Source organism: Pseudorasbora parva, chromosome 5 (assembly GCF_024679245.1).
Source record: "Pseudorasbora parva isolate DD20220531a chromosome 5, ASM2467924v1, whole genome shotgun sequence".
In the NCBI taxonomy this organism is placed as follows: Eukaryota; Metazoa; Chordata; class Actinopteri; order Cypriniformes; family Gobionidae; genus Pseudorasbora; species Pseudorasbora parva.
The window spans coordinates 20,513,162-20,538,889 of NC_090176.1; the positions used below are offsets into that span (position 1 = coordinate 20,513,162).

At 37.5% G+C, this 25,728-nt stretch overlaps 1 protein-coding gene across 1 annotated transcript in view; it reads right to left on the reverse strand.

Moving 5' to 3' along the window:
* tmtops2b (teleost multiple tissue opsin 2b) overlaps positions 1–18,663 on the reverse strand; it is a 92,847-nt gene extending 74,184 nt beyond the window's left edge. Inside the window, exon 1 of the mRNA XM_067443443.1 lies at positions 17,820–18,663. Coding sequence (XP_067299544.1) covers positions 17,820–18,189 — 370 coding nt within the window. The 5' untranslated portion in view covers positions 18,190–18,663. The remainder of the gene's footprint in view (positions 1–17,819) is intronic.
* Between the last annotated feature and the right edge of the window lie 7,065 nt (positions 18,664–25,728).

The window sequence follows — 25,728 nt, forward strand, 5'->3', positions numbered from 1 at the left end:
ATGGTTTATTATTGAACCTAATGTAACCCCATCTTTATCATTTTTCAAATCATAATTATAATTTCTTAATTTCATGAACATTGGGCTAAACCATCTTTGCATAGCCTCTATAACTTCAATGGGACTCTTGTTACACTAATCAGAGTTTAATGGCGCTCAAATCTGCAGGACAACTCTGAACAAAGAAACTGTTCCCAGCTTAAAATAAATAAATCATAAAATACAGCTTTGCACTGGTCAAGCCATGTTCGAGAGGTGTGACCTCTGTAGAATTTAAAGGTCACAACCCCAGTCAGTCAGTCAGTCCAGAAGTAAGAGAAGTTTACAGGAAGAATCCTCATCACTGCAGGACTTCATACAGGAACTAGCGCTTCTGCAGAGTCAGAAGTTTGTCTTCTTTTGAAAAACCACTGAAAGACTCACCTGCATCTACAAAACCCCGATTCCAAAAAAGGTTGGGACACTGTACAAATTGTGAATAAAAAAGACTACAATAATTTACAAATATCAACATACTTATATTTTATTGACAATATAATAAAGATAAAATATCAAATGTTGCAAGTTAGACATCTTGAAATGTCATGCCAAATATTGGCTCATTTTGGATTTCATGAGAGCTACACATTCCAAAAAAGTTGGGACAGTTAGCAACAAGAGGCCGTAAAAGTTAAATGTATATATAAGGAACAGCTGGAGGACCAATTTGAACTTATTAGGTCAATTGGCAACATGATTGGGTATAAAAAGAGCCTCTCAGTGGCAGCGGCCCTCATTTCTCAGTCTTGCGTAGACACTGGCGTATATGTTGGTGTAAGATTATGCTTACACTCCTCTCACCGCCTGATTTATGAAGCTGTGCGCACCTCTGCAATCCAGTGCTGCGTTCCAGTTCGTTTTTATCATGCCCTTCACTCGCAAACTTCCCTCCGTCTCGTTCACTCGGATGTGCGTCATGCCTACGTTGCATGAGTGCCCACTACTGGCGGAAACTTTGCAAATGGACTGAACTGGAACGCCCTAAGCCCTTGATCACTTGGAATCCATTATGGAGTTGATATATTATTTATTTTTTACCTTTACGAAATTGTTTAATGCAGCATTCTATATGTATATGGATGTGTTTGGGTTGTTTTAAATGTTTTTAAAAATAGTTATAGTTGTTTGTGGTGGGGTAAATTAAACGTGATATGTGGTGACGTCACAATCGTGTTGCATTGTGGTATATGAAGCTGTCTGAAGTGTACATATGAAGTAGACTCGCTCACTCGGTCAAAATCGAGGGAGCAAGGGTCTGTCCATACAAACTTCCCTTGTCCACTTCACGAAGTGGAACGCACTTCAAAATGGCGGCAGGGATTCCCCCAAGGGGAAGTGCTTAGGGAAGTTTGCAAGTGCGTGTCTTAAAGTGGAGTGGAACGCAGCCCAGGTGTACTCAATTTTGCCCTTGATAAATGCGGTGGCTGAAAACGATCGTCATTAGAATAACACGCCCCTATATATTCAAGTCTCCGCCTCCCCCACGCCCTCATTTTACGCCATGGATACACAGAAGACGGCAAAGAAGTGAAACTTCTCCGATGTGGAGATCGGGCGCGTCTCAATCATCTCACAGTCCACTATTCAGGGCACTGATTAGGACATAAGTCAATGGGCTGACTCCCCGATCAGTGCCCTGACTACTGAACTAGTAAGATGATTGAGAAGCGCCCATCAAGACCATCACCAGGGAAGTGGAAAGAAATGAAATTGTTTTATTTGGGAGTAAGAGTGGGATTAAAGGCACCCAAAAAAACAAAACAAATATGGACCCAAATTACGAGTAGCCTACTGTTAATAGTGTGGAGGTTGAGAAGCGCACTCCAGCAGTTTAAATAGCTGTTTGGATGATAAATTAGGCCTACCTATCACAAAGCATTATTTTACAGAACATGTTTTGAAACAATTAGCATTTAATTTCGTATCACGGCACATGTATTGGGGTGTACGATATGATGATGATGTGATGTGGAGTAGCCTACCATTCATTCACATTAATAATTGCATGACAATTTGTAAGATTCTTTTTATTATTATTATTATTATTATTATTATTATTATTATTATTATTATTATTATTATTATTATTATTATTATTAATGACACTTATTGTTATTTAGAAGAAGAATGCCGTTATTATTTATTTTATTATTATTATTATTATTATTATTATTATTATTATTATTATTATTATTATTATTATTATTATTATTTAAAAGAAGAAGAATGTAATTTTTATTATTTTGTCAGTCTGAATTATTCAGTCCCAGTCCATGCGCAGCTGCCGCACAGGCTCGCAACTGGAGTAATACATGCCTCAAATGCTTTGGTATAGTCACACAAATTAAACATTGAAGTCTACGTTGCAAAAAAAAAAAAAAAAAAAACAGGTTTATAATTACTATGTTGTTGTTGTTGTGTTTTTTACAGTGAGTCATATAGGCCTAGCATATCTTGTCAGTGCGTTTTGTGGTGTTAGGAATAGTTTTTCTGCGCATTTTCGCACTAACTCCAAACGTGCGTACACCACCTCCTGAGCTGGCGTAGGATTTGAGCGTGCCGTACGCCAACGTCCATATTGATAAATCTCAAAGTCACCGTGCGTTTGGGTGTACGCAAGGTGTATGCTGGAAATTTGGTGTACGCACTTTTGATAAATGAGGGCCAATGTCTCTCAGAAGTCAAGATGGGCAGAGGATCACTAATTCCCCCCAATGCAGTGGTGAAAAATAGTGGAGCAATATCAGAAAGGAGTTTCACAGAGAAAAAATTCAGTTTGAAGTTATCATCTAAAGTGCAAAATATCATCCAAAGATTGAGAGAATCTGGAACAATCTCTGTGCGTAAGGGTCAAGGCTGGAAAACCATACTGGATGCCCGTGATCTTCAGGCCCTAACACGGCACTGCATCACAGACAGGAATGCTACTGTAATGGAAATCACAACATGGACATGGTTGTCAGTGAACACAATCCACCGCGCCATGTTATCCAGACTAAAGAGGACAAGGACAACCCAAGTTGTTATCAGCGCTCAGTTCAGAAGCCTGCATCTCTGATGAGTGTGTGTGACATGGGAAGCTTACACATCTGGAAAGGCAGCATCAATGCTGAAAGGTATATCCAAGAACTAGAACAACATATGATCCCATCCAGACTTTGTCTCTTTCAGGGAAGACCTTGCATTTTCCAACATGACAATGCCAGACCAAATACTGCATCAATTACAACATCATTGCTGCGTAAAAGAATGATCCAGATACTAAGATGGCCAGCCTGCAGTCCAGATCTTTCACCCACAGAAAACCTATGCCATGAAATTTAAAATCACCTTATTTTCCCTTTATAATATATTTTCTCAGTTTAAACATTTGATATGTCATCTATATTGTATTCTGAATAAAATATTACAATTTGAAACTTCCACATCATTGCAATCTGTTTTTATTCACAATTTGTACAGGGTCCCAACTTTTTTAGAATTGGATTTGTAGCAGTTTGCTACACTACTAAGGGCAATGTGATAAACCTCTATTAAACACAGGTGTTAAGATAAGCTGTTGATATCTTGTTACCATAGTGCTTTCATGACTTCACACAATACAAATAATTAGATAGAATAAAGAGTATGCGTATCTGACGTGCTGTCCGGGGGAGAACTATGAGCTCGGAATGTGGTCCGAACCCAGATTACTCCCCCGTATTCCTAGCTGGGAACCAGCCAACCGTGAGGAGTCGGGGTGGTGGATGCAGTAAAGACTGTTGAGCAACGGAGGTAAGTCAGCTGTGTATATATGTTACATATACTTTTTCACTATTTCACTAAATATAAATTATCTGTAGGCCCTTTACATAATTTCTCTTTTGAGCTAATTTGCTACAATGGAAGTAACATGCCTAATGGTATTTAATGGTAGGAATAAAATGGTCTATAATAGGGGATGGCTTTAGGGACAAGAATGTCTCAATAAGGCAGCATCCATTTATGATTTTAATAAATATAATCATTGAATGTATTGTTATTATTGCATACTCTTTTATAATATACTATAATACACCATGATGCCTGCCATAGAATAAAATAGCATCTAACTACTATTTACCCCTAGAGCAAGGAAATTTGTTCAAATATTCTCTGCTGTAATGAAAACGTGGCCAGCAGTTATACTAAAGCTACACTCATTAAGAACTCAAACCAAGTGGTGAAGATTATTCTAAAGAGGTGCCGTACAGTGTTGTGTGTCTGTGTTCAGATTTGTCTCCATGGCTGACCATGTGTGAGTGGAATTAGAGAAATTAATGAGCCCCATGACTCTTCCAACATTCAGTATTCTTTCTCCAGCACCTCTAGCCTCTGCTAGCAGAACCTTGGTCCCGAATGACTGAAGAGCTGCTCAAATGTACAGGCTCAGACATTAATGTGAGTGTATGTGATTTTAAGGGTTTTATATGAAATATAGCCTTAAAGCAACTGGAAAACTGGGTCCAGGAGATTCAATTATTTACCACATATATGCAGAAATTTGACCCATAAGCAAACGCATAAGTCAGAGTGCCATTTCTGCAAAGTAAATTTATTCATTTAGATGTCAGCTTGACTACTCGTGTTCTACTTTCAAAGTTGCATTTATTCAGTTGGCTCTGGTTCTCAAATATCGAGAAGCCTTCCAAAAGCACTTATATAAGAGATGTTCACTCTCTGTATCTTTGGGTGTCTGTGTTTGTTCCATACAGATTGTAAGTATGCACATTAGTGTCCATTTTTTTTATTCACTCTTTCTGCATTATTACACCAGTAGTGACAAGTGGCTTTCTTTAATTCTCAACCAATTTGTTTAAAGCGCCGATTCATTCAGCAACTAAAAAAATGGCTGGCTGTGTTTGAAATCACATACTCTTGAATACTCTTGAAGTGAGTACTTTTGAATAAGTACTTTGAGAGCGGTGCTTTTTATTTATTATAAATGTGTGTAGTATAAATGAAATCCGGATGCAGTACATTTGTCATGTAACTCTCACCATTAGTTGCATTGCTTCACTGCCATTAACAAATCTCCCATGGCCTCTGTGCACTTCACAATCTCACTGGCAGTCTCATCATTCAGGTACTTTTACATAATGTTTTATGAATACGTAAATTTGAACACACACAAACACACATACACAAAATATTAGGCATACTACATTTTAAATGTATGTATTTGGAGTGCATATTAAATTGTCATCCATTTTGATAACAGTTTTTCATAAACAATCTAATACACTTAACGTAATGAATATTTGTCAGTCAAAAAGCACAGCTGCAAAAAAGATTGCTTTTCTTACTTAGTATTTTTGTCTTATTTCTAGTCCAAACACCTAAAAAATTATTAAAACAAGAAGTATTTACAAGACAAGCAAAAGCAATCATCTCGTTTTGGGGAAAATTGACTCAAAATTAAGAGTTTTTGCTTCAAATAAGCAAAATAATCTGCCAATGGGGTAAACAAAATAATCTTAATTCAAACAGAAAACAATATTATTTGTCTTACTCCATTGGCAGATTATTTTGCATATTTTAAGTAAAACTCTCTTAACCCTTTTGTGGTGTTCATATTTGTGTTACTCAGCCAGTGTTCGTGGGTCTGGTGGACCCGCTGCATTTTTGAGTTTTTAATTCAACACAATCAAAGATTTTATGTTAAAATACTCAACAGATGTTTACTTCATCCCAATTACAAACAATATAGCATATATGGTTAATATTTTTCTTTCCCTTTGTTAGATCACATTTAAGAATTGCAACCTTGTGTGGGAACGGCAGGGGTACAAACAAAACTCACTATTGCACTCTCTCACACTTACACACAATCTCTCTCTCACACGCACGCACACACACACACACTCATGCACGCACACACACCCATAACACACGCACGCACACACACACACACACACACACACACACACACACACACACACACACGCACGCACACCACACACACACACACACACACACGGATATGTGGTGTATGGTTACTCTCCATAGGCATAATGGTTTTTCTAATGTACAAACTGTATAATATATCCCTCTACACTAACCCTACCCATAAACCTACCAATCACAGAAAACTTTTGGCATTTTTTGAATTTCAAAAAACACCATTTAGTATGTTTTAGTATGAGGACAGAGATGTCGTCATAAAACATGTTTACGTTGTAATACCCATGTCATTATACATATTTGTGTCCTCATAAACCATATACATGATCACACACACACTAACAGCAGGCCCTGACAGGAGGAGGGCAGAGTAAAGGTAAACAGGACCTACAATTTCCACACTTTTATTAGCCACGGGTCCAGTGGACCCGAACATCCTGTGTGTAATATAAATGTGTAGGGGGGTGTACAGTGTGTGGTCATTGAAAATGTGTTCTGATAAATATTCCTCACAGAAAATAACCTGCCCTACGCGCAGCGCGTGGTGGGAGCGGCGTCACTGTGCACAGCTGATATGGCATATGACACAGCGCTGCCCATAAGGTTATTGATCCTACATAACAGCTTTTGTATCAGTTCTTTTGTCTTATGGTCGTTATATTTCTCACAGATTTCTGTTCGTTCTGAATAAGATACAGATAAAGTAGCACAATAAAGATTACATGTAATTCATTAGTAAGTGATTGTGTGAATTAATTCTACCTGGCAGTCTCTCTACTAATTGTGAAGCTGTGAATTTAGTTATCAAGAAATATATGCTAGAACGTTTCGGTTTCTAAGCTATTTTTTTGATAAATCACAGAACAGTGTTGACAATACATTTCTGCGCTACTGAATGATTTTGTGTGAGGCGTGCGCGATCTCCGCGTGATGTGCGATCGGCTATGTATGTGTGTGTTGCAATATGCAGCACGCTAAAGCGCGATGATTAACTTACCTGTACAATAAGCGCGCATTCTCCAGATCAGTTTTGAGCATCCAGATGGTAATCAAACATGTCTTGTGGAGAGCTCACGGAGTATGCATTTATTTGTCATTTTTAACAGTTCAAAACAGAGCCTGCGTGTAAGGAATTGCTTATCCTGTTGCGCCCTCTATAGGCCAGCGACTAGTCGACGTCAAGCTTAAAGCGTCATGACAGAGCCTTAAGGTCGACTAGTCGATTAGTCGACTAGTCGGTGCAACCCCTAATGTTTACAAACAATTCCACTGTTAAATGACGCGAACACGTGTTCATGTTTTCCCCACGTGAACTAAAGTTCAACCACACATTCCTAATATAAGGATCCGAAGGAAGCTTATGCAGCGACTGTGTTCCACAAAATCTTGCTATCTTCTGGCTAGCGTGATCCAAACAGCTCCATGAGTTGGTGGGCGGGGCTACTGAATTAGACGTGCTAATTATTCTGTAGAGGCGTGTTTCGCCACACGATGACATCAAGATGCGCACACGATCGTTTTCTAGGCCTGGTGTCTATAAAAAGCTTTTCTTTGACTAACAAGGAAGTTTTCAACTCTGAAACTTACAGGATATTATTATATTACCATGACCTTTTATATATCAAAAGCTCAAGGGAAAGTTGGTTTCTCAATTCATTCTCAGTTTATTAATTGAGACTTATTACAGCTCTTACAGGTTGTTGGCCTTGTTTGTTTCGTTGCTTCTATTGCTCTCCCCTTTTTTGTAAGTCGCTTTGGATAAAAGCGTCTGCTAAATGATTAAATGTAAATGTAAATTATCCCTTTAAATGTATAATTAAAGTGTAACAAACGAAACCTTGAAATAAAGTGTAACCGAAATCTTTATTAAACAAGCAATGTTTATTAATCTAATCCAGAGCAATGGCAGGAAAACAAATCTACAGGCATGTGGACACAACCTACTTCAAACATATTAGGTTTCATCAGAGGCACTAAAGCTGGAGCCAAAGCTCAGGTCCACATCAGAGGGCAGAGCTTCTGACTACTGAAACTGGCTTGGGTGTTTTCTCTTCCATTGAATTAATGGTTGATCTTGCTCAACACACAAAAGACCATTAGCAGTAAAATAGCAAAATTAGACATGCAGAGAGGTACCTCTGCAATTGAGCTTGAGAGGTGGAAAATTCAGGCTGACAAAAATGATAAGAAGCTCAGAGAAATACCGCTAAGATAGAGGATGACTGAAACAGAAATTATTTGCTGTCTGATTTATATATTCCATCTGCTTCCATACAGCTCCAGTGAGATAACATGGCCTTTTATGCTGCCTTCACGTGCTATTGGAATTATCGTAAATATGAGTTTTCGAGGTAAAAATTGCACATGAACGCCCTCTGATGTCGTGTTTACCACTGGGAAGTTCGGAGATAATTTTTATACCCAAGTTCCCGAGATGGCATAAGTGTTAAAATGGCAGATGGGAGACGAATTTCTGCTGTGGCAGGTGTTTTATTCGTTTTTTTCCACAACAATTTAATTGTCTTGTCTTGTCGTTAAAGATATTTACATAAATTAATAATCATTTCAAGCATATTGTGTATTTTAAACACATCGAAAATCACATGTAGTTGACGATCATTCCAGAATAGTGAGCAAGCTGACTATCTAGATAGTGTGGTAAATGTAGCTTTACAATAGGATGTATGGCTGAAAACTATTGCCATTTTAGTCTTTAAGCAGCCTTATCTTGTCTACATTATGCCTTATTGTGAATGTGATTAAACTTTCAGGTTGTGCTAGTGTTTGCCAGTGATTCTATGATTTTCTGGGACCGGGAAATTACTGAAATGGTTATAGTGTTAAAATAACATTTTCCCAAGACGCACAAAAAGCATAAACCATTCTTTCCGACAACAAAGCAGCATTACAGCAGGCCGTTCATGTTATGATCCACTAGGTTTAATATATATATATATATATATATATATATATATATATATATATATATATATATATATATATATATATATATATATATATATATATATGCGTGCCTGTGTATATGTATTCAGAAGCTTGTGTGTTTGAAGTCATAAACTGAAGCCATGCCTTTTATAAAATTATGATCTTTTCACAAACCTTGCAATTGAAAACATCCCTATTTTTGCAACATAAATATGTATGCAACACTGTGCTTATATACCCTACATTTCAGAATCTATATATCATAGATATAGCAAAATATTCAGCCTGGCACATTAAAAGCTTCAGCCTAAATCTACTAATAAAGCATAAACCACTGTGACAAACAAATCTTGCCATTTGAACTATTGCCATAAACTCTGTGCTTTACAGTTTGAACAAACAAGTACCAAGTGCTAGACAATGGTCACAGGTTGCTGTGTAAGTTCACCCAAAAATGAAAATGTGATGTTTATATGCTTACCCCAGGGCATCCAAGATATAGGTGACTTTGTTTTTTTTTTTTTTTTTTTTTTTTTTGCTCTCTGTCAGTTGTATAATGCTTAGCTTGACAAGCCAGACCCACTTCAAGATGTTTGGTCTGGGAACTCAACACTGATAGAGCTCAGTCCGAGGGGCGGGATAAACAGTTGTCTTTCAAACTCCCTCTGCACACAATTGGATAGCGCTGCAATCCACCAGAGCGTAGTGAAGCGGAGCTCTTTGATAGATTAAACTTTCGCTCTATACGGTCGGCAAAAGTCTGAACACATCTTCCCTTTTTAAGAATTTCAGTCCCATTCTTTTCGCAAAGAAAAGCTTAACTCCAAGTCTTCCAGTCGAGGCCAAAGCCGATTTGAAAGACAGCCGTTCGCCAGCTTCTTTGTCGCATACTCTCTTGAGTAGATACTTATTTTAAAAAGGTATGTTCTATTTCGTATGAATGTGTACAGTATGAATGTAATCTGGACGTACTACGTTCGCCATGTTGTCATTATCATGTGACCTAACAGCATCAGTTACATTGCTTTAAGGCCCGATATACTTCAGGTGAAATCGAAGAATTAATAAACAGTTTTTTACTATGACATAATTTCGAACAAAATCAGGCCAAAACTTAAGTTTGTTTTGTATTCACTTCAGGAGTTCGAAGTGGCTTTCTGGAAAAGTTTGCTCTGACTGGTAAACAGCTTTGAACTCCCATTGGTCTGTGGTGATTACATAATAGATAGATGTGTTCTGAGGCTCCACCTACTTTGGAATTAATGTGGAATGTGGAACTTTTCTCTGGTTTATTTCTTCTGTTGAGTCAATCGAGGTCAGACATCCGGGGTTAAAAAACATAAACACATTGTAGTAGAAAATGTTGTATTTCTGATGAAATGATACACTGACATGTTTTTTCATGTTTAATACTGTAAAGCTGCATGCTTTTAAGCAATCTATTGTATAAAGTGCAAACATATCCACGTTGCTTTAATCATATCCGTTTCTTTCTTTACAAAATGGTTGCTGTTTTCTCATTTTTGATGTGCGTTTAGGAAAGCGTGCAGTACGCCTGTACATGTTTAGCTAACCGTCGCTTTCATCAATGTGGGCAGGGTCGGAATGTTTGCTTACAGTATATCACGTATTTCAAACTTCTTTTCGCAAGATACTTTGCCGTAAGTTTATCGGGCCCTTGCCATTCACAAGTCCTCTCGCGTGGCCTTATGGGATAGTAACATGTCCATTGTATGGACACATCTGAATCTCACAGGAAAGGTTAAGTAATCGGGATACTTGTTGCTTTCTCATTTATAAGCACTGTAAATTTGTACGTACTTATTTTGTCATATACTTTGTTTTCAAAAGTAATGAAACTAAGCCAAAACAGAACAGATATGTGACAAAAACACTAAAGCACAAAACAATATCTAATAAATATACATGAATGTCTAATCTATATTACATATCGGTAAACTGTTTCCTAATAAACACAATTTACCTTGGGGAAATTAACTATTGCGATAAAAGTGAAGAAAAACATGAGTTATCTAAAAGGATAGGTATAGAAAGACGGTAGAAACGTTGAAAAGAGCACAGATCATTTATGACATATGTAATTTTGCCTATAGTCCAAAAATCATTTCCTTCCTCCAAGAGTTCTCCTCTTCATGTTACAAACCCACACACACAGACACCATGCAGGGAAAGTCGTGCCTGACTTGAGGTTTTTAGATTTGTAAAGCAGGTCACCCATTGTAATATTTAGATCATAAAAAATGCAGCAGGTCCTGCTCTTTCCACCTCTACATAGCTTGAAAGCCAACACCGTCGTAAGAATACACAGCCTCCAAACCAAATAACATCATTAATATACTTTGCAGCACATGCAAATGGATACATGTTTAGATAATGTAGTTATTATGATATCCGGCTTGTGTCAGAAGCCTCACACAGCTTTTTCTCTGACATCATGAACCTTGCCACTACTAAGTATTTCTTTTCTTTTCTTCTTTCTTTTTCTTTTTTTTTTTAACTCCCAGTCCAGTTTTTCCCTTGAGGCTTTCTTGACATAATTTATATAGCGTTCTTACTGACTGATAATCCCTAGTACATTTCCATGACTCTGATGTAGATGGAAATAGCTTAATTCTCATTTGGGAAATACTTTATTCCAAACCAACTTCAACATTCAAACGAAACATTTTATCAGTTCATGCATTCACTTGTAATTAGACTCATGCCCTATTACCATGCTTTACTGTTTGAGGCACTGGAATACAGAAGAGTTAGAAATCCCTTGGTCTACCTCAGAAGTAGTTTTTGACATATATTTTGGTTTGAAGAAGTTCTATCTACTTCAGCGAAAAAACATCTGAAGGACAAAATAAAAGTAGGCTACTTAGCATACACTTATCTGCTGTACTATTATCCTCCTAATGAGATTTAAATACAAATATGTTGTGTAGTGATTCCAAACACACGTTGATAGCTTCATTATTCAATAAGATCAACATTTCTATAGGTAAATTATCTTTAATTGTACCTCCTAATTTTCCATCTAGATATTTTTAGAGACATGACATAAGTAGCAATTACCAATATTATTTTGATAATTAATTAACTGGTTAATTGTTACTTTGATTAAATTATCATTTGGAATTACAGAATTCAATACAAATAATTTATAGATAATAAATAATAGTGATTATAATAAATAAAAAAGGCTATAGTAATATTGTGCTTGTTTTTGATTTGGCAACATGCTATCAAATGCATTAATATACCATCAATTAAACTAAAGCTAGCATGGAGGAAGCCTATGTATAATTACAAACTAAAGTTACTATGACTGTTATCTATTTCTTAAGTAAGCTACAGTACATGTATGATAGATATTTGTGACAAAGATTCTGTGACAGCTCTCTGACATAGTGTACGTAGTGACATCGATTCCTGTGCTGGAGACGATCCCAACACTGGGGCTATTCAGAGTCAAGGAAACGACTCTTTTAGAGTCAACTCCCTATCACTACCGTTCACACATCAGCTGTAAAATACTGGTAAATTCATTGATGTCAGTCATTTGAAATAATATTTAGACGCTGGACCTGAGGACATCAGGGAGAGAGCTTTAGTTTCACGATCACTTCAATTTGACAAAAAAAATTGTTTCATTGACAGGCATAAGGAGATAACAAGACAGAACACATTTTTGCTATTTAAAACATGAGATACGCATTATATTATCCAACTGCAGAGCTACAACGCTGATGAATGGAAAAAAATGCTAGGTCTTAAGTGTGACACATTGAAAAACCATCAAGACATGGGGCAATGGTCAAAGTGTCTTGCGCATATTTAAACAGAAAAACTATTAAAAAAGCTTTCTGTAAACAATGCAGAGCAATCATGTCATCTCCATAAGAACTATGATTGGCCCAAAGCAGACTTCTTATGTCAACGTGTTCTGACTTGGTATATGTTCATACAGGTAATCTTCATTCTGCGTTCACACAGAGCACATTAACGGTAATTTTCTGGTAAAGTTACAACTTCCCTTATTGGTTAATTGCCAAAACCAAATACTTGAAAATTCTTGAAAAGGTCCAATTCACACAGATTTACTAACAACTTGTGCCAGCGCAAATACTCTTTCTGGTGTTAAAAAAAGCCGTCAGGGTTTTAGTCAGGGTTTTTCTAAAGATGTGCAGTGATAAATTAATATTGAAAAGACTTTTTTACGGCTGACCTTTGCATATGTGTAGGTGTTTCCTTTGTAAGGTGCAAAATGTATGGAAGGAGAGTAGTTTAAATTAATCACGCACAGGGATTTAAAAAGTTTGCGCTCGTAAATTTACCGGTGTTTGCACCATTATTTACTGGTCCAAAAAAGCACATCTTAAACCAGACAATAACGGGTAGATTGTGTTGGTCATTATGGAAATTATCAGGCTTTAATTTGCGCATCATCAGTAAATCATGCGCAGAACTGAAAACTCCCATCTGCGTTGTTATGGAATTGCGTTGTTATGGAATTTGCCGTTTAGTAAATCTGACTCTTGATCTCTTACAAACAATTTACCTGTAATTTACCAGTAAAGAATCTATGTGTGAAAAGGACTATAGTATCATAACAGTATAATGTTGTTTACAACATGCATAGATCCTGATGCAATTATCAATTGAACATTTTCTAGTGACTGATCACATCTAAATTTTTCAGTTGGTTGAATTGACATTTTTGTGAATTGATACATTTTTCTGTTGGCCGAATTGAAATTATAAGAATTGATGAAATTTAATTCACAGAAATTCAGTTCGGCCAACTGAAAAATTTAGATGTCATCAGTCACTTTAAAATTTTCAATTGGAGACCTGATTTTTTTTTTTTTTACAGTGTAGGAACAAGCTCCAAATTATTCCTTAAATGCTAACAAGTCTGCAACATTGTGTTCAAAATAAGTTGAATACATCAGGATGTGTTTTGGCGGGTGAAAACTGCTGGGTGAAGCTCTCGACCGCGTTGCCGAATACCCCAACCTAAAAAAATGGGGAAGTCCGGGAACCGATACTTATTGCCCTCCCTCATATCCAGACTGAGGCAGAAATGGGCCAGCGCCTGGCCAACTAAATGGTCCTTCGCTGCCTGGAGCTCCCGGAGGAGCTGAGGTCAGGTTTACCCTCATGAATGGCAACAAGTGCCTGGGCTTGACACGCCTGGAGAAACACCATGGTTAGCAAGGTGGATGCAGCCAGTCCACAGGCTCTGTAAGCTTTGCCCGTTAGCGTGGACGTGAACTTAAAAGCCTTGAATGGGGGACGTGGATTACCACGGCAGAAGAAAGCAGACACCAGACACAGTTGCATCGCGACAGCCCATTCCACTAGCAGGATCTACACATAACCCTTAGCTGGCCCGCCATCAGGGGAAGAGAGAGGAGAGAGAAGCTCCTGGGCCGGTTTCTGGCAGATAAAAGCCCCGCCAGTGACCTAGTAAGCTCCTTACGTACTTCCGGGAAGAAGAGTGCTGGGCAGGGGCGCTGAGAACCAGCGCGGGCCACCCTGAGAAACCAATCATCCAACCTAGAATGCACGGGTTCCACATGAACCCAACCTTTATGCTGGCCCGGGCAAGCATAGCCATCAACTCTGAGTCCATCTGGGTCCATCTTCCAGAGGGAGTCAATGCAGCCGAGTCTTCATCCCCAGAGGACTGAAGCTCCCTTCCAATGCAGCAATCGGCATCATGGCATCTGCTGGAGCGCTAAAAGTCACCACTGGATGCCCATGTAAGGGGCCAGCAGCTCTCCCGGTAACTCAACCGGCTGTGATGCATCAGAAGGATTAGGGGCCCACTGAGTTTGCCTTGGCAGGGTAGATCTAACCGTAATCCTCTGGTCACCCTGGCTATTTGCCAAAGTAGCCTTTTCCTGGTGGCAACAGGAATAGCTCTAGATCGGGGTATAGGTAAGAGGACTCTGCCTTCCCAAAGGTAGGCGAGTCTCGATCGTACCGCTGAAATGTCATGTTCCCGCAGTGGGTACATGAACTATCCACAAACCCTGCCTAAGTTTGCTGAATGCCCAAATATGTAAGACAACGACTGTGACCTTCAGCTGGGGACAGGGAATGACTGCATCCGGAAATGCACACCTGTGTACTATTTTAGGGGATAAAGCTCTTTAATGTGCTGAATCACACAGTTAGATGGCCATGGCAAAAACACAGGGAATAGTGCAGCCTGTGTATTGCACTAACTTTTATGGATCACCCCACTGAACTGTCAGCATTTGCTCTATCTGTCTTGCCTGCACTCGCAACACTCCAAACGTCTCTTCTCTCTTCAGGCAGCACAAAGATCGGCTCCGAAGGGAATGACAAATGTGCGCATCTGCTTCTGGATTTATACCCGCACTGCTGGGCGGAGCACGAGATGCAGGGTTGCCAACTTTTACAATTCAGGTTGGAGTGAGATTTATTTTTATTTTATTTATTTATTTATTTATTTATTTATTTATTTATTTATTTATTTATTTATTTATTTATTTATTTATTTATTTATTTATTTATTTATTTATTTATTTTCGGGGGGGCTATTTCGAACTTAATTTAGTATCAATTCATATGTAGTATATAGCTTACTGTACATAATAAGGAAAAATGTGTTTGTCTCAGCACTATTTTAAACGTTTCTTGGGTCAAATTATATGTGCTTGAAATCATTAATATTCACTTGTGTGTGCTTATATGTATCATTATTCATTAAAAATATTAGGATACTAAGTTCTAATATGATGCATAAGTTATTAATGTTTTTAAAAATTTCAGATTTAAAGAAATGTAGTGTTTGATCATATCTATATTTTTATTACAATGAAAGACTAGATTAGATACATGTATATTTATTAAAGAGCCATAAGGCACATACTGGGTAATGGCATTAAAAATGAACATTATTTTTTAGCCACAAAATGACTCTAATTTGCCTCTTTGAATTGGAATTCGCTATTTTAACCTTAATTACTACACAAATTGTAATATAAATAACAAAAATATTAGAAGGAATATATTTCAAGTGGTCATTAATTGACAATAATTATTGCACAAATAGTATTTAGTACCAAAAGATTTCTTCAAAATATTCCATAAATATTATTGAACTAAAATATAGAACACTTATTTAATTGAAAAATAGTCACGGTGTATGGTCACCATCAATGAGTATTAGTGTGACCAAGCAATTAGTAAGGAATACCTGAGGGCTAAATACATTAATGTTACAATGTTGCATCTCTATCACTCTCCATTATAAAACGATCCTGTAAATATGGGTGACTTAATCAATGCACACTAAGCTGTACTGTTTACCAAAACTTGCTGCAAACATCTATAGTGAAACTGTTGTGTATCTGCTGAAGCAATTCAAATGCATTGGTACAGCGCTAGAAGTATGTTTGCTCCATGAATGCAAAGATGCAAATCTTGCATGCCAATGTGCTCGTTCTGTATACACTCTAAGATGATAGGGCTCCCAGAAGTGATCCCAATGCATCGACGTAACGTCAAACGTTGATGGGTTAATGTAAGGTGATATTGATTCATTATTTGTTTCTTTAGGACACAGACAGACCAGAGGGGTGAAAGTGTGGATTCGTATTGTAACTCAAGTTTCTTAACTGTTTGGTCTTCTCTTTTTATTTTAATTTATTTTTTACTCTTTTAATTAATTGTTGTAATTATTTATTTATTTTTCGTTTAGAAGTATGGATGTGGTCTTTGACATCTTTCATATTTCCATTTCAAATGGAAAAAAATAGTTTTTGCTGGCTTCTATTAAAAGTTGTAACAAAACTGCAAAAACAAAAACAAAACAAAAACAGCAGATTTACAGACACTCTCAGCATTTCAAGTGTTCACACCATGCTAGTGGTATAATTGCCATAATTACAATATTTCAACTTCTAAAAAGCATTCATGTTCTCAGCCACATTTTTTTTCTGAGTAGTTTCCCAAGGATTTTGCACAATTTATTGATTCTCATCACTGTCTGTCATTACCTGGAGGTTCCACAAGGTTTTATGATAAGTCTTATGTCCTGAGCGGACACAGTTGTTCAGAAAAATCCTCCATGTCCAGCAGATTCTTTGGTTTTTCCAACATCTGCATATTTGAACCAGCAGTGACTGTATGATTTTTGAGATCCATAATTTCACATTGATGAGAACTGAGGGACACAACTATTAAAAATGGCGAAAACATTTACTGATGTTTCAGAAGGAAACATAATGCGTTTAACTTAAGTGGGTGTAAACATTTGCACAGGATGATTGTGAGGAACAATTTCCAACCATCCTGATCAAAGGTTTACACACACTGGCTCTTGATGTATTGTGTTGTCTTGAGCCTCAGTGAATGTGTAAACGCATTCATGTGACTTCAACAGTACATATATTTAAAGTTCATCTCAAATTACTGTTGATGCAATAAATAATCAGTTTCAGCTAAATAAAGTATTTAAAAAAATCTTTAAATGCATTTAATTTAGTATTTAGTACAATTTCATTACAAATCAATCATTCTGAATTTGCCAAAAACATCAAGTGTGACCAAACAACTGCCCCACAAGTTTTTGAAATACAAGGAAACATAAACAGCCAATGAAAGCACAAAAACTATAGTTTTAAAATTAATTTTATATTTTTATAATCTAGAAAAAGGGTGCAAAATTGTACCTTTAAGGGTACGCCAGCTTGTCACTGTGGCAGTACAAGAACATTTTTGTAGTCAACCTTTTTTTACCCTAAAGGTTCATAGAGTAGTAGCTATCTTATATTGATACTCCAAGGCACCAGACAGAGAAAGGCTATTTGAAAAAAATGGATATCATGTCGAAATGGAGGTGGTTAATATGTAGTTTGAGTACGTACCGAAGCAGGAGTTGATGAAGCCGTACCACATGCATCCGTGCCGCCCGAGCAGCCACCGTCCCCGCACACTGGACGCAAAGCTCAGGGTCGTCCCGAACATACACACCAGCATGTCACTGACGCTAATGTTAAGAAGCAGCATGTTAACCGGTGTGCGGAGCGTTTTGAACTTACAGAAAAGAACTAATACAATAAAGTTGTTGAAAAAACCGAAAGTCATTATGAATCCCAGGAACACAGACAGGGTGATGAACCCCGCGCGCGAGAGCGTCTCCACCGGCGAGTCGCTCCAGTCCTCGTCCAGAAGAGTTAACCGGTCTTCCTCGGTCATATTAAAACTGTAGTTTAAATCAGCCTGCTCGGAAAACATCTTTAGGAATAGTTCGAAAAGTTTATTTTTTTAGATAAGCCTACTCTATCCGTCATTTTCCTTTAGTGAATACCTCAGCGTACTCCGACGCATTCGCATCATGATTCAATCAGAAAGGATGATGATGATTCTCATTGACAACGCGCTTCACCTTTGAGAGGCGCTTGGGCTGTTGAATACGAAAGATGCGCCTCGCTTGATGCTCAAAAGAGACACGCAAACTGACTATCTAAGTAGCTGTCTTCTCATTGAGGTCTGCACTGTGGTATCCATGACACACATCTGACTGATTGAAGCATTGAACTATAATTAGTTTTTCACGAGGTCAGAGAGCGCGCGTAGCCGTGTCGCATCAACGCACTGTGGTGAATTAATGTGTCTACCCATTGCATTCTAAAGGCAAACATTTCCTTCTCAGTCCCAGCTGTGCATCAGTACGAAACGCGTCGTTTTGTAGCCTATTCCAGCCGAGTGCGCGAGCTTTGCTAGACGCGCAACAGGCATATAAAGGCATTTTGACGTCACGAGAGACTGACTAACCCACCAGCCAAATGAACAACTAAATATTGTTCTATGCCTTAAAATATTAGCTACTGATAACCAGTGATGCAGGTGGTAGCCTAAAACAGAACTCGTTCCATTAAACGTATTCAATTAACAATTAGCCTACTAATAAACACTGACCAGTGGTAACATCTAAAAAATGCTTAAAACATTAATCAAGTAACATTACAAATATAACATAAAACAACCCTGCAGTCCCTGCTACATCTGTTCACATAATTATCCCCCCAGAGAGCTCACATTGTCAGGGATCAGAATCACAGTCTAAATGGCTTTATGACTGATAAGGACTAAAGCCTTCTGCAGAGATTATTACCGGATAGATACGCTTTCAAATCTCCATTCAGCATTTTAGCTGTCAATGTAAAGGAGGAATCCGAAAGAGGATCCATCTGGTACGCAGGGTTTTAGAAATACCAAGGTCCGAAAACTGAGCTTAGATTTCTTTGATCTCTTTGTACATTTTAAGATATCTGAAGGTTCACGAGTTCATACTTATATGTAATTAGAGTTAAGGTTATGAGTATTTGGCATGCTGTCTGGAGGGAGAGCTCAGAGCTCAGAATTTGTCCCGAATCCAGAGTAGGCCTTCTCCCCTGGGATGTGATAGGAAAAGTTAGAACCCGAAGTATGAGGATGTGGGTGATGGAGAGATGCTGATTAAATGTCAAAGAAGTCTGCTATATATATATATATATATATATATATATATATATATATATATATATATATATATATATATATATATATATATATATATATATATATATATATATATATATATATATATATATATATATCAGACTTCTTGTTCATTGACATTTTATCAGCATCATATCTAGCACTTATCTAGTTAGCTGAGTCGATTAACTGAATGCACTACAGATAATGCGTCTGTTTGTAATTCTGGTCCTGCTGTTTAGAACACAGAGGAATCACAAATACACAATTTTGCCGAAAGTATTGGAACACCCCCTCCAAATCATTGAAATTGGGAGTTCCAATCACTTCCATGGCCAAAAGGTGTGTAAAATCACTAAAAAGAATGGGTTGCTCTCAGGAGCTCAGTGATTGCAAGGGTGGTACCGTGATCTGTTGCAATCTGTGCAATAAGTCCATTAGTGAAATGTACTCACTACTAAATATTCTATGGCCTACTGATAGTGGTATTATAACAAAGTGGAAGCAATTGAGAACAACAGCAACTGTGAAGCCATAAAAATCACAAAGCAGGGTCAGCACATGTTGAGGCAAACAGTGCACAGAAGTCGCCAACTTTCTGCAGAGTCAATAGCTACAGATACCGCCACTGGACTCTAGAGCAGTGGAGATGTGTTCTCTGGAGTGATGAATCACGCTTCTATATCTGGCAATCTCGTAGACGAGTCTAGGTTTGGCAGTTGCCAGGAGAATGGTACTTGATTAAAGGGGTGATGAATTGAGGAATCAACTTTCCCTTGAGCTTTTGATATATATAAAAGGTCATGGTAATATAAGAATATCCTATAAGTTTCAGAGCTGAAAACTTCCATGTTAGTCAAAGAAAAGCTTTTATAGACACCAGGCTCAGCAAATGATCCTGTGCTTTATACTGACGTCAGTGCGCAACGAAACACACACCTCTACAGCGCGTCTAACCCAGTAGCCCCCCCCACCGACTCATGGAACTTTATTTTTAATGAAGTTCCAGCTCACGTGGGGAAGACATGTTCACTTCATTTCACTGTGGGATCGTTGGTAAACAAATCTCCGGTCAATGCTGGATTTGGATCCGACAGGAATGGTGCAACACATATGTGAGTAAAACGTGTTTTTATATGTAATAGTTCTGCATTGTTATAGTTCGTTTTGCTTATGTGTATGTAAGGCTGTCTTTTCTGTGGGACAAAGGGATTTTATTCAAATTTCTCTTTATCTGACTCCATTTAATCATAATTTAGAATTCAGGTTAGAATGCCAATTGGTTATTTGGTCATTTATATTTAATAGTTTAACTACACATTTAATTATTCCGTTTAACCGTTTGTTGAAATTATGCCCATTCGTAACCTGAATAATTCCAGAGTAAGTCAGAATCAATCAAAGTGTAACAATTTATTAACAGTCAGGTAAATGTATAATGCCAATTAGATAATCAATTTAAAGGTAGTCTAATCCATACATAACATCAAATACTCTGAAGTAAAGAATGAAATGTATACCTGACTTCTGAAAATTACATAATGCTGGCTATCTTGAGACGTCCAGCACTACGGGCTGACCTGGGCAAGCCCTGAGCTCTTTGCAACATTCCCTTAAATACACAGAAATAAATGTACAAACTCTTTCAAATGTAAACACGAGTTCATGGTTCATGGAGAAATGGGAATTTGCATTAATCAAGTCCTATAGATTTGTATTGATGCAAAGGCCAAATGGCTGAAAGCCACACCCACCATACTAAGACAAGATATCTCTAAACTCTTAAAACATTGATTATCTTTTGGTTAACTTCTGTGGGGATGAGATCTTTGTACCAGTCACACTGAGAGATTTCAAATACAATTGACATTGTAATATAGAGATTTTGGGTGTATTTTTAGTGATCTCAGCATGAGAGAGGGAAGGAATTGGGGGAGAGGGGGTCAACAGGGAAAGATGTAGATTAGCTGATAGTAAGGTGAGATTTCCGTCTCCAGTGGTGTGTGAGGGACAGTTCAGATGTTAATTTCCTTTATTTTCTCAGAGAGTCCTTGTTCCTCATTTAGACATTTCGGCATCTACTAGTTTTTTCAGCCTTACATGTACGTGTCTAACAGAGCATACCTTTAGTACGCTGGACTCAGACACATATGGGCCAGGCCTCGCAAAGCCCAGAAGGCCGATGAATCTCTTAGTATTCCGTTCTTGTTCTGCTATTCTTTCTCTCTCAGTCTCTCTCAAGTTGACCTCTGAAGGGCGGCGCGTGCCGAACGTGTATGTGTGTGCGTGCGGTTCACGCTTATATCGTCCGAACGTGTGGGCTATGTGTAAAATAAAAATAATAGTCCAATCAATCGCGGGTCGATGAGAAATAAAACATTGTGTTTGTTTGATAAAGACGTTTACGAGCCCTGTGATCGAGAGAATCATCTGGGTGCCGATTCTCCCTCATTCTTTCCTCTCTCATGTTACTGAACTGACAGGGGAGCTTAAGCTCATTAAATATGCAAATCTTATCCAATCCTAGCCGTGGGCGTTTACTTCCAAGTCTCCAGTGACGTGCCCATCAAAACCCAGCGTTCAGGAGAGAGCCTCAAAACCAGTGTAGAAAATAGCCTATTACTTATTAGTTATGATGTTTCTGAATGTAAAAATCACACAAGCATCTTTAGTTGACCTCAGACAACAGTATATATATATATATATATATATATATATATATTTTTTTTTTTTTTTTTTTAAGTTCATGACACCTTTAAAGGTCCCATGGCATGGATTGTTTTATTATTTTATAATGTTTCCTGAGGTGTACTTATATTGTTAGTATGGTTTTTGCATTAAAAAAAAATGTCTTAATTTAGAAATAAAAGGCATTTTTTCTATACTGATATTAACCCTCTGGCTGAAATGCTCTGTTTCAAGGGGCGTGTCTGCTGTGAACTTCAGTGAAAACACGCACTGTTTTGATTGGCTGACATCTTTGCATTTGAAATGAGCTCATGTGGCGGAGGGGGCGTGGTTTAGTCAGCACAAGCAGCGCTGCCATTCCAGAGAAAGACGGATAGCTGGGGAAAGATTGCTGAGAAAGTGTTATTGTACTGAGTTGTTGAGACCGCAAGTTTATTTTGTTTGTATCTTAGAGCTCTGAATAAACACGAGTGAATTTTGCAGCATTATTTCTCTCACAAAATGCTTTCACCACAACTAACAACAAACACGACATCAACATGAATACAGTAAGAGCTTCTGTTGTGCAGTCAAGGGCAGTTTGGACAAGTGTGCACTGCAGATATACGTGATTGACAGATCCAACCATTATAAAGTGTTTTCTTTGATCACTCTCTGTAGTTTAATCACTTAAATAACAGATTTGTTACATGCTAAAGAACATGCTAACAGAAACGGCGTGAAGATGATCGTTTTAGTCACTGGCTTGATTCACTGATGCATCAAGAAAGTCAGCGGCGGGACTGACAGTATTAAACGATTTAGAAAGAAAGGCTGTGTGAACTTGTATGATTAGCTACACATCAGAAATCCCTGATCCCGGATCAGACATTAATGAACACTGTTACTCACTGTTTGTGGCGGTGCTGTCGAATCCATTCCGTAAAGCCTGTGCTGACATCGTGACTGATGAACTGAATCCATTCTCTACTAATTCTCTGGGTGGGCAAAGCAGAGTAAAGGGAGAAATCAAGATCAGCTCGTCTGGGCTCTCATTTTCTCAAAGGCAGAGAAAGACAGCCAGAACTCGGTTTACACCAATCAAAAGCTCTAGCCACTTGTTGACAATATTTAACAATATTGCTAGGGGAACTCATATTGATGCTGAAAAACCTCATAAAATGAAAAGTTCATGCCATGGGACCTTTAACTACAATGTGCCAAAAGTAAAGTTTGGTGGAGGATGGATTACATTCGTTTTTCACGGGTTGGGATTGGCACCTTAGTTCCAGTGAAAGGAACTCTTAATGCTTCAGCATACCATGACATTTTGGACAATTTCATGCTCCCAACTTTGTGGGAACAGTTTCTGCCCCTTCCTGTTCCAACATGATTGCGTACCAGTGCACAAAGCAAGGTCCATAAAGACATTAATGAGCAAGTTTGGTGTGGAGGAACTTCACTGGCCTGCACAGAGTCCTGACCTCAACGCGAAAGAACACCTTTGGGATGAATTAAAGCCGAGACGGCAAGCCAGGTCTTCTTGTCCAACATCAGGGCCTGACATCAGAAGAATGGTTAAAAAAATTCCCATAAATACACTCCCAAACCTTGTGAAAAGCCTTGCCTGAAGAGTTAACACTGTTATCGCTGCAAAGGGTGGGCCAACTCCATATTAAGCCCTACGGATTAAGAATGGGATGTCAAGTTCATGTGAACGTAAAGACAGGTGTCCCAAAACTTTTGAACTTTTGTCCTAAACCATCCATTGTTGTCAGCGCTGTTTGTATTGGAGGTTTGAGATGCTTTACTTTGATGTTCCTCTATAAATGCAGAATCCCCTTGTTAATTTTCCTAGAGAACATGAAGACATGTCTTGCATTGGCTTCTCAAATAATGCCTTTAAGCTGTGTAGAGAAGATCAGAGGAGATTCCTTATCACTTAAAACATACGTAGAGACCAAACATGACCTCAGGGTTCTGTTTCTCATGTAGCTACACTCAAATGGAGAGTGATGTGCAGAGTTGCCATGTTAATGACATGTTAATCATCCTTGTCTGAGGAAAATGAATAATGAGTTTGTCACAGTATGCAAGAAAAGTTATACATCTGTTATACACAGGAAAAGTGAAGGCTGTACAGTAATAATGTATACTTTAGTGAAGTATAAATATTTAGTTTAACTATGTTTAATCAGTCTAATAGGAATATTATTTTTTCAACATTACTGTCACATGTATTTTCTGTTTTTGATTCAGTTTCCATTGTTCTATTTCAGTTAGCTAATTAGGTTGTCATCCTAGTCTCCTGCCTGTTTGTTTCTATGGTTACACATTGATTTGAGTGTTCTGTTCAGGTGTGTTGTGTTTAATTATCTCATCAGCCTCTCTGTTTGCTATCACATATATAAGCCCTCAGTATAGCTTTGTTTAATGTCAAGTGAGAATGCAATATGTTTCTCCTCGTTGAGTCTCCTCTTTGGATTATTCTATTAAAAGTCTGCCACCACACTGTGACAATTACATTAATATGCTAATTAACATTCATTAGTACAGTCTTTGTTGTACTTTGTTGCGGTGGCAGAGTTCAAATGTTTAACTGTATGTCTGGCTACATTCGCAAAGGAGCAGAAAATGTCTATCAGTTTTGATTTTGTGCGTTTGATTTTCCCATGGGTGGGCAGGGCCTTCTTGTCAATTATATCAACTTTACTAAAAAGATTATAAAGAGCCAAGGACAGTTTAAAGCAGGAGTATAATATGTTTTTTAGTTTCCTGTAACAACCAACACATTTTTGCAACAACCTTTTTTTTTTTTTTCATTATTTTAGATTCATATTGGATTCATTATTTTTTATTAAATGTAAAATATAGGGGTTGGGGCTAAAGTAATCATCAAATAATTATAGCAGCTTTGAATAAAAAAATAGTATTGTATATTGGATATCATGTTTATCGTTTTATTTTTTTATTGTAATCCATCTTAAGCATTGAGAACGTTCTTTAATGCTGATCTAACAGCAGAAGAGGCGAGCCGGGGTTTAAATCCCAGTCGTGCAGGTGGTGTGTTGTGACCCCACTACGCTATTATATTAAATACTTTTATGAATTCATGAAACCATGAGAATAGGGTGAATAATGAGAGTGAATGTTCAGAAATTATTCATTATTATGATGATTTGAACTGTATCGCTGTATTTAGGGATTGTGTTTGTTGACAAATTCAATTTTTAAAAAATATTTTAATGATTAAAAAATGCCATTTTATTTTTAAAAGTTAATAATTGTATTTTATTGACAAAATATTTTAGTTTGTCTTGTATTTTTATTATTATATCAGGTAACATTTTAAGCTGTCATTACTTAAGGGGCATGTTGTCACATTTCATTTCCATTCTTTCGGGGTAAATCAATATAAAATTATACACTGTATTAATAAAACAAAACCACATAATTATACTAGATGTGTGAAATTATTATGGGGGAAAAATAAAAACTCTGAACCCCAAGTGGATTTACACAAACTGAGAAAGTCAAAAAGCATTAAGTTGTGTCCTCCTCTCCCCATCTTTAAAAGTTTGTGATTAATGAAATGTATTTTATTAAAATGCCCATTTATCTTGGTTG